Source organism: Patagioenas fasciata, chromosome 16, assembly GCF_037038585.1.
Source record: "Patagioenas fasciata isolate bPatFas1 chromosome 16, bPatFas1.hap1, whole genome shotgun sequence".
NCBI lineage: Eukaryota > Metazoa > Chordata > Aves > Columbiformes > Columbidae > Patagioenas > Patagioenas fasciata.
The window spans coordinates 3,113,656-3,123,948 of record NC_092535.1 but is presented as its reverse complement, the minus strand read 5'-3'; the positions used below and the strand labels follow the sequence as shown (position 1 = coordinate 3,123,948).

General features: G+C 41.0%; 1 protein-coding gene across 1 annotated transcript; it reads left to right on the top strand.

Annotated features, from left to right (window-relative positions):
* The first annotated feature begins 318 nt into the window (after positions 1–318).
* IFT52 (intraflagellar transport 52) lies at positions 319–10,064 on the top strand. The gene is made up of 13 exons (XM_065850127.2): positions 319–580; positions 1,161–1,248; positions 1,496–1,625; positions 1,746–1,821; positions 1,909–1,980; positions 2,849–2,975; positions 4,110–4,196; positions 4,903–4,971; positions 5,697–5,851; positions 6,833–6,920; positions 7,432–7,540; positions 8,070–8,215; positions 8,319–10,064. Exons 1-13 carry the CDS (start codon positions 462–464, stop codon positions 8,364–8,366), a joined length of 1,314 nt encoding a protein of 437 aa, XP_065706199.2. The 5' UTR covers positions 319–461; the 3' UTR covers positions 8,367–10,064.
* The last annotated feature ends 229 nt before the right edge of the window (positions 10,065–10,293 follow it).

Below are 10,293 nucleotides of genomic sequence, written 5' to 3'. Positions count from 1 at the left end.
TGCTGTGCCTTAGAGTGGCTGTAATGTTTGGGGGATTTTTTCGGTATTTTTGCTTTTACTGTCCCGGAAACCCGTTCCTGCTGTGGCAACTGACTGAGGGGACAGCGGGCTAATGACAAACGACAGCCCTGGGCTAATGACAAACGAGCGCTGGCCCGGGCCTAGCCCCAGCGCTCCCCGCCCGCCCCCGGGGCTGCACCGAGCGCGGCTGCAGTGGTACTGTCCCGCTTCCCCCCCTTCCCGGCGAATGGGCCAAACCACGGCGGTGACCTCAGCGCCGCGCCCCCCGCGCATGCGCACTCGTGTCCGGCGCGTTGCTACGCGGTAGCGGCCGCGTCCCCGCTCGGCCCGGCCGCCGACGCGGGGACATTTCCCCGTTCTCCCCGCCGGAGAGTGGGAGCGGTGGAGGTTCGCTCCACACCCCGAGAGCTGGCATCCTTCAGGATAGCGCCGGTGACGCTATGGAGAAGGGTGTGCGCAATGTCATCGCGTTCAACGCGTCCAAAGGGGAGAGCTTCCCTCTCGGCAGCAGCTACAAGTCCCTGCGGAAAAGGCTTCGCGGCAACTGGAAGATTCAGAGGTGAGGGGAGAAGCCGCGTTTCTGTGCTCCGAGGGGCCGTTGGGTGTCTGGCGGACAAGAGGCTCCGTCAGCCGGGCCTGGCCCTGCGGGGCGGCCCGGGAACCACCCGAGTCCTGGGTAGCGGGTGGAGGGAGCGGATCCTGCTCCCTTCTGTTCTGGTGAGACCCACTGCGGTGCTGGTCCTGCTCTGGGGTCCTCAGCACACTGCAGACTTGGACCTGCTGGAGAAGCCCCTTAGTTCCAGAAGGACAGGGAACTGCTGGAGAGAGTCCAGCACAGGGCAACAAAGATGCTGAAGGGAAGCACATCAGGTGCAGAGTTTAATAGCAGCTTTGATGGTTTATACCAGTTCTGGATTTTCCAAAGTACCTTGTTAGAAAGGCTTTTCTATTTAATGAGTGGAATTTGTAAAGATTATTGTTACTGGAGTCGTTGACTTTAAACCCAGGTGAAAGGATGCAAAGTGACTGAAGTGATTTGCTTTGTGTTTATTTGCCATTTCTTTCATTTTTTTTTTCGTGGTGTTGTGGTTCAGGGATATATCCAAGAATAACATGTGTCTTTATTAATCTGTTTATAGCTTAAAAGATGAAATCACATCTGAGAAACTGTTTGGGGTAAAATTATGGATTACAGCAGGGCCAAGAGAAAAGTTCAGTGCTGCTGAGGTAAGAAGTCAATAATGGTTATATTTCAGTATTTGTTTAATGTGAAATAGAAAAGAACAACACAGAAGAATTTGCAATAGTACTGCTGTCTACGAATTTACACAAACTGAAATTTGAATGCTTTTTCTTTCAAGTTCATTCCAAATAGCCAAAATTATTCACCTTCCCTGCCCTCAGTATAACTTCCTGCTGTCATGTGTGTTGTTTCTGTCACGTGTATTTTTTCTGGATCTTTGCTCTCTTCTAGTTTATGGTTCTGAAGAAATTCCTGGAGGATGGTGGAGCCATTCTGGTGATGCTGACAGAAGGTGGAGAGTCCAGATGTGGCACAAATATTAACTTTTTGTTAGAAGAATATGGGATTGTTTTCAATAATGGTAATGGCGCTCACTGATACCTTTTCTTCTTCCCTTTTCAATAAACTCATTTTTCATTGCTGTATCTAGCATGCTGATCAGCTAAGATGTAAATTTCTTTATATTTTTTCTTTCTTCAAGATGCTGTAGTACGAACTGTATATTTCAAGTACCACCACCCAAAAGAAGCACTGATCTCTGACGGAGTCTTAAACAGGTAAATATTTGGGGTATATACATCTTTAGAGTAAACTCTTAGAATCTGTATTGTTTTCAGTAAGTTTTGCTTTTCAACATCTTATAGGGGAATCAGTGGAGCTGCAAGAAAAACAGTCCTTGAGACATCAGATGAAGATGGAAGTGGAGGTGACTCACAGTAAGTGTTTTCCTTTGAGGCAGCTGATGTGAAAATATGTAGAATCGTTTGGGACTGGCAGGTTTGTAATCTAGCAGGATTATGTTGTGCTTGTGTTGAGGTTTTCTACTGTGTTTCTTGTGTCAGCTTCTTGCTCCTCAAGATTGTATCTGGAAAGGACAATCTGTTTAACAGTGCTGGATAACCAGTGAAGGAGCAGGCATGATAGGTTTGAAGGAAATTAGTAGTGTCCTGACCAGATCTGTTTTGTCATTTGTCTGTGGATTTGAATTTGATGGAACAATGTAAATATGAATAACCTCTAGACAGTGACTGGTCTGTTGCAGGTGTGAGCAATGCTACGTCTTTTAAAGAGCCTTAATCCAGCGTTAAAATAGACATTTAATGCAGTTTTTAGCTTTCCATCCCTCTGTGCTGCAGAGGAGTGAAAAGGCATTGAGAAGAACACAGCTTTTCCATAAATAACTCTAAATGTTTGTATTTGTCCTTGCAGCTAGTTTTTAGACTAAGAAATGACTGTGTGGTTGATTATAAAGAAAAATGTAAGTGTTAAAACATTTTATATAGTTTTATTCCAGAATATACGTTCATCCGTGAGTTAGCTGGCCTTCTCTCAGGTACAGGACCGTGCAGACAGAAATCCAGAGTGTTCTTTGTTCCTTATGTAAGACAAATCATCAACCTGGAAAAATCCATCGAAAGAGACTAAAATGTCATTATAATGATCTGAATGTTCTAACCCATGCCTCTCTGCATTCCCCCAGCAGTGCACAATTACAGTTTGCAGTTTAGGGAGACAGACTGAGTTTTATATGTCCAGCCTACCTGATACATGCAGGTGCTTATGGAGTGTCTGTATTTCCCGCAGAGCGCTCACTTTCGTGTATCCATTTGGTGCCACGCTGAATGTGATGAAACCGGCGGTGGCTGTTCTGTCAACAGGATCCATCTGCTTCCCGCTCAACAGGCCTGTTCTTGCGTTCTACCAGCACGAGGTACGACTCTGCATGCGACAAAGCACGAGTTCTCCCCCTGCCCCGCACAAAAACTGTGAGTGGATTTTCTGGGAGCGCTTACAAACCCACTTCTAGTTTTGATGCACCTGCAAACTCCAGATGGGCCTGCTGACTCCTGCCTCCTTCTATGGGAAACTTTTTTGCATGGGGTTCAGAGGAGAATTAATGTGATGGGCAGCAAAAAATAGGTATTTATTTGGCTGACAGATCTTTTTAGTTACTTCTTAGAGTTTGAAGTTTTTTCCCGCTATTTTAGTGATCATTTAGTAAGTTAAAGTATTGTTAGCGTCATAAACACGCCGAATTGAGTTAAAGAAGAGAACTGTCACCTTGGAACCAGTAGATTTGTATATGTTGTCTTCCCTGTCCAGCCCTGTTAATTGAAAAAAAACACAACCAACAAAAAAAACTCCCAGAAATCTAGTAATAGTTGATAGATACAAAGGATTAATATTGTTAGTGAATGTGAACATGTTAACGCACTATTTACTATGTAGATGAGTGTCTAACACCACTGTGGTTCTTCAATATCTGTGTTAGGAAGGTGATTTTTTTTGTCCTGAGGATGCCCAACTTCATCCCCCCATGTTGCAGCTGAAATAAACCCCGTAAATCAGAGACAAAGCAATATGAAGTGAACTTACAAGTACACTTACTGCTCGCATTTTAGTATTTACAGCTGTTAGAGTAAGATATAATAAAATTCTTACACCCACACAATATTTGCACATAGATCTGCTAGTAATGCATTCATTTCACATTATTTCTTTTTACTTGATTGAGAAAAGAGTATTCTTTTTCTGTAAAAACAACCTAAGTGCAGCTGTTGTTGATGATACTCCGTGGGGTTTTTTTGATTGCCAGCCAATTGTCTGTCTACTCGCTTGAAATGCAGAGCACTATTTTTAATACATTTATGAGCCTTAAGAGCAAATACACTTACAATGCTGCTGCGCTCTTGTGGGCCTGCCAAGTTTGAAACTGCTTTTGCCACTACTTATTCCAAAATTTCCTAGTTCTTTAAATCACTTTGCAGTTAGACATCATTAACAGTTGCCTCTAAAGCTGCGATTTGAAAGGAGTTCTTTGCTGTATCGTGTTTTTTGTCGATAGAGTCAAGGTGGAAAGATAGCAGCACTGGGATCTTCGCACATGTTCAGTGATCAATATTTAGATAAAGAAGAAAATGGTAAGATCATGGTAAGTTTCTTTTGTTTGTGTTTTGTTTGTTTGGTGTTTTTATTTATTGTTTGTCTCTTTTTAGCTTTCTTAGTAGGTATCCACAGCACTTACAAAGCAGTCCAAGCTCACTAGCTCCATTTTAGAGCAAGACAGTTGTAAAATGGATTCAGTATGGAGATTCTAACCCAATGCTACCATCCTGGGGAATATGTTAGAGCGCAAGTAACAGGAGGAGGTTTTAAAGACAGACTTTATTATTTATGTTATAGTGCACTGAAAAGCTTTTGCTACTTCTGTTCACCACTTTATTGTCACTAATACTTAAATATTCAATAGAGTGGTTTTGTTTTTATTACTTTCTTGTAGCTTCCTTGGTGCTCGATTATGGCTACATGATTAATAACAAATGTTTGCACATATAGCTCCTGATACCTGGAGGTTATAAAGCACTTTCTAAAGTGGGATATGTAACATCGTTATGTGTGAGAAGGGGAGTTTCCTGCTGAGGTGCTCATGAAAGTCTGCACCTCATACCAAGTATGCTCATTGCTTCCGTATGGAAATACAAATAAAGCTTGTGTTTACTCCACAGATATTCTTTCATTTATTACCTTTTTTCTTCCTTTCCACTATATGTTATGTAGCAGATTTAATATGAATGTTTAGGCATTATAATAGGTTATTCGGACTCTCCAGAAGTTAATTCAGTTTTGTCATTCTCCAGGATGTGCTTTTCCAGTGGCTCACAACATCAGATATCCATTTGAACCAAATGGATATGGAGGACCCTGAGGTAAGAGATCCATCAAAAGAAAGTAAATAATATTAATAGTGTGATCTAGCAGCACCAGTTTTGGCAAACCATGTATTTAGCACAAGACGGCCAACAGGTAGTTGGATGCTGTTGTTGCTGCAGACCCTTTATTCAGCATCTGAAGTTGGGTAGATGGATGGATTAGGCATAAAAAATGATGGTATTGTGTCACTGTCAGACTTAGATTGCTACTCATGATGAGATTTCATTTGTGAAAGTCTCTTCCCAATTTGCCCGTGTTTATGAGATCATTTGCTGCTCCAGCATAAGTTTGCGCTTCACTCTGAGCCCTCAAACATGAGGAATGTGTGTGAAGGCAGATTTTCTGTATGTGAAGAGGGATCGACCTGTGTATCCGTTTTAGTTGCTTTTTTCACTGATGTTTGCAAATGCTGTTTTTATGTGGGAATATGTGATAAAATTTTATATTCTGTGTGCGTAAAAAGTTTTTCACAGTTGACAGGTAAGCTGGTTCTTTTAAAGAATTAGCAGAAATCCAGATACAACGTCCATGTGGTGAGGAGCTTTACAGCTGAGAGTGGAGTTTGCACAGTCCACCGGTCCAGTACTGCACTGCAAATGGTCATGCCTGGTAGAGACTGAAAGAATTCTTTCTAGATGACATATTAAGTGAGATATATACTAGAAAGAGACTATGGGTCAGTCTTTTTAAATCATAGATGCGTGTATCTGTGTCTGTTCAGATTTCAGACTATACCATGCTCCCAGATACAGCTGCACTGAGCGAGAAGCTGCGAGTCTGTCTGCAAGAAGGAGACGAGAACCCAAGAGACTTCACAAAGCTGTTTGATACGTCCCTTTATCAGCTGGATACAACTGCCCTCCCTTCAGTTATCAAGTCAGCAGCTGTGATTTATTTTTTTTTTCTTCCATTGTGTGTTCTGCATTTTCTGTTTGTACTCAACGGTGTCTGCTCAAGAGCAGAAAGGACTGAGCTGTAGGCAGCATTCTGAATATGGATATACCAGGAGGCTGATTTATATTAATACAGTCTGGTAGCGATGTTTTCTCTTGCTTCTTGTCTTAGCTGCTGTTTCTGACATAGTTTTTTCCTTTTTTCTGACTCCTGTTGATTCAGTGAACTGATACTTGTAGTAGAACTGTCTACAGTGATGTCAGGTACTTTCTGGAGTGATAACTGAGAGCTGGTTATTTTTCCACTTACGGCTTCACATTTACTGAATCTGCATTTCACTCATCTTTGCATTTCCAATAATTCTGTCTTGAGATTCATCTGCTGCTTAGTTTTACTGGTTTGGGATTGCTGGCAGCTTTGTCCCTCATAATTCACGTTACCCTACTATTCATGTGCGAACACTAGCAGGCTTGACATAGATGCCATGAGACTCCACTCTGTTACAGACACTTTTTTCTTACTCTGCATTTCTTGTATTTTTGCTAGATGTGAATTAATAGTGGAATCTCCCTTCTCATCCCATCACAAATAACTTTAAAAGAGCTTTTGGTTACAGATTTCCTGAAAATACTTTTTTTAACTGGATCACTTTTTCCTTCTGTGCGTTCACACAAAGTTACTTGAAGAATTGAGGTGTGACTTCCTTCTATTTTATCATCTTATCCACTTATCATTATCTTCTTCTCTGTCATAAGTTTAATTAATTTGCTCACTGTAGAAGTCAGTTATTACTGATAAGTACTTTTCTGGGATCCTTCTAAAATCAGACATCCTTTTTTTTATGCTGTCACTGTGCATAATGTTGACCCTGGTGTCTTCATAAAAATCAGTCTCTATAATCTGCAGTGGAAGTGGATGTTGTATCGTTTCTTCTCTCATACTTTGTCTTTTTCTGTGCTGCAGAGCTTATGAACAGCTGAATGTGAAACATGAACCTCTCCAACTCATTCAGCCCCAGTTTGAGACTCCGCTCCCTGCCCTCCAGCCAGCTGTGAGTGATGGTGCTGATACGGCCCATGCAGAACCCCTCTGTTTCTTGTAAAACCTCCTTAGAGCTGCACGGTTGCAACTGAAAGTAGCGTCTTATGCACTACTCTTTAAAAACACAAATCCAACTGCATGAAAAAGAAAACACCCTTCCCAGAATTAACGTGAGTATGTTTCCAAGGTGAGCTGTTAGCGAGCTTAGTGCCTCAGCTGTCACCTGGATCTCTTGGAGCAAAACTGAAAACAAACTGCAAATGCAGTATGTCTGGTTGTGATGCTAGGTGGTAATTCTGGCATACTCGTGGCTGAACTCTTTTGGAATATTCACTTATTTTTCACAAAATACAAATGGAGCTTTTAAAAAAGTACACCTTTGTACTTCGGGCCTTGGAATTGCTTTTGACTTTATGAAAGGTTTCTTCAAGTCTAATCTAAGTCCACAATTATTGTCTTAGAGATCTGTAAAGTGTAAGAGAAAGATGTGACAATAAACCGTGCTAATTCTTCACTTCAAGGTTTTTCCACCTGCTTTCAGAGAATTGCCCCCTCCTCCTCTGGAGCTCTTTGACTTGGATGAAACGTTCGCATCTGAGAAGGCTCGGCTTGCAGAGATTACAAACAAATGTAAGTGGAGCAGGCTGATTGTTGACACATTAATATATAAAGTCAAAGTTTTTGGAGGAAAATTGTTGTTATATTTAATTTTCAAACACAAGTCTTATTTATGAAAATCCACTCCTCTCATCCCGGGCCAAGAAACTGGATGGCCTTGGAAATGGACAAAATGTATGTAAGATGACATTTTATTTTGTTTGTTACATGACATTTTAATATGTTTCTGCCTGCTGTTTCCCATATCACACTTAAATTGCTTTGTGTGCTCTTGCTGATTTATTTAACATCTTTTTATGCTTTGGAGTTAAAAAGTTAATATTATAATTATTAGTTAATAATATTCTAAAGACACCTTACATCTAAACCAGATGAGAACGTACTAGCTTCAGGAATACATCATGGCTAGTCCACTGAACTTAGTTACAGGGCTTAACCTTCCAGAATGCTAACAACAGATGAGAGTAATAGTATGTTTTTGCCCAACTGGTACGGATCTGTGTGATATTCAACTTCCTTCTTCCTTGGGACGCTTGTTTAGGTACCGATGATGACCTGGAGTTTTACATACGAAAATGCGGCGATATCTTAGGAGTGACAAGTAAACTCCCAAAGGAGAAGCAAGATGCCAAACATATCCTGGAGTACATCTTCTTCCGAGTGGTTGAGTTTAAGAAACTGAATCAGGTATTTTTAATAACAGAATTACAAGTGAATAGTTGATGGTGTCGACATTTCTACCCTATTGATAAAATTCTTTTTGTTTTTCTCTCCTTCTCCCTTACCCAAGGAACATGATACTGACACAAGTGAAGCTGGATTCCAGAATGCCAACTGAGACCTGGCTTTCCCCAGTTTGAGATAGAACTTCTAGTAAAAACATATTTTTCCATTTTTTTAAGCCTCCATGTTCAGCGTATTAATTGGTTCAGTACATTAATTGGGGCCATCTCCGTACTTCACTGAATGTTCAGATTGTTTATGTGTTATGGTGTATGTTATGTGTGTTATCATTTATTAATGCCTTTCGAGGCAGAGCTTGCATTTTGCAAGCACTTTCCAAATGATTTCCTATTTTTCTACTTCTTTATGAAAACAATTTTATACTAAGAAAATGTGGTTTGGGTCTTCCTTTCTGGCTCCAGGATTTATTTGCTTGCAAGGCTTACTGGGGGTTCTCCTGGTGTACATGTTGTCCTTAATTGCACTGTGGGAAAGAGTGTGATTTTTGGTTTGCTAACTGTGGAAAAGAATATACAGCCATAAATACAAGAGCTGCTGAGAATACACTGGACTGTCAGCCTGAGGTGGTTTCCCTTTGTCTCTCAGCCAAAGTGAACTGAGGAGAGGTGGGTTTGTTACTGTAGAAGGAAAACATTTCTTCCAAGGGAGGGGAAGAATTGAAAATAAGCAATAATGACATTGTTGCAGGTTATTGCCTCATAAGAGATTGAAAACAACATCATTTTGAAGAGAAGGGACAGCATTTGGATGAAAAAGGCTTCTAAGATTTAACAGGTTATTCTTAAGAAAATGTGATACTGTGTAGAAACTCAGGAATATTTTTCCTTACAGTTATTTGATATCCAGTCTATTCCCAGAGAGAGTCAGCTAGGTAATGCACAAGAATGGAAATACAAGTGAAATTCGTTGGCCATGAAATGTTGAAGCTCAATGCCCAGCAAAAATAGAGCCAAAGATACCAGTGGTGACAAGAAAAGATTTGTCAACGCTCTTAACACCATGTGGCTTTGTTGCAAGGACGTTTTTTATATCAACACTGTGAGATTGCACTTTAAATACCACACTTTTTGGATGTCAATCTGACACTCAAACTGTGGAACTTATATTCTTCCCCCACCCAAGCCGCTACGCAGCCTTTGCGACACTTGTGCTTTATCTCGCTTTGCAACGTCTTCTAACTCAGAAGCTGCTTTTTCCAAAAGATCTGCTCATCTTTTATCCCACAACAAGTCATTTTACATTCCTCATGCTTCGGGTACCAGCTTGGCGCAGGGTTTTCTAAAGGAGGTGCCCCAAGGCTACCTGGCAAGTTACTGACCAGTCAAGATGTGCTAACAGAATGTTAGCAGAAGTTTGTATATGTTTAATCTGCGAACATGCTCTTTTTTTATAGCAGCATGTTTGAAATCTTCCATTTCTTCTTCTATTTATTTTTATTTAATGGCATAGTTGTGGTTGTCACAGAGTACCGTGTACATTCCAGCTCCAGGTTTACACAATAAGCTGAATCCTCTGCAGTATCAGTCAACTGGCACAGACAGCAATGGAACCAAACAACGTGTGATCCCCTTGCTAATTATAGACCTGGTTTGTACTGTTCTGTGCTGTTTCTACTTCAAACTGTAAATACATTCTCTGTCTGGGCCCTTTTCTGAGTTGTTTGTTACCTGTTACTGATGTTGTAACATGGTTTAGATATAAGTCATCTGAGCAGCCAGGGAATACAAGCAGCTCCCTGTTGATGTTGTAGTACCACTCTGACAGCTGAAGTAAAAGAACATTTTTTACTAAATGCATGTGTTGTTTGTGGGTTTTTTTTGGTCCGGAAACCCTAGTGTGAAACGTATGTGGAAGCAATAGCTTGCATCTGCCTTTCAAAGCTGTCCCTTTGGCCCTCTGGAAGTATTTAAACTGTTATGTTGTAAACAGCAGCACTTACTTTGGTCACGGGAATATGGTACATGTAAAGTTTATGGCTGATTGGCAGAATTTTGAAGGAGGGGGAGGGTTTTTGATAAGGG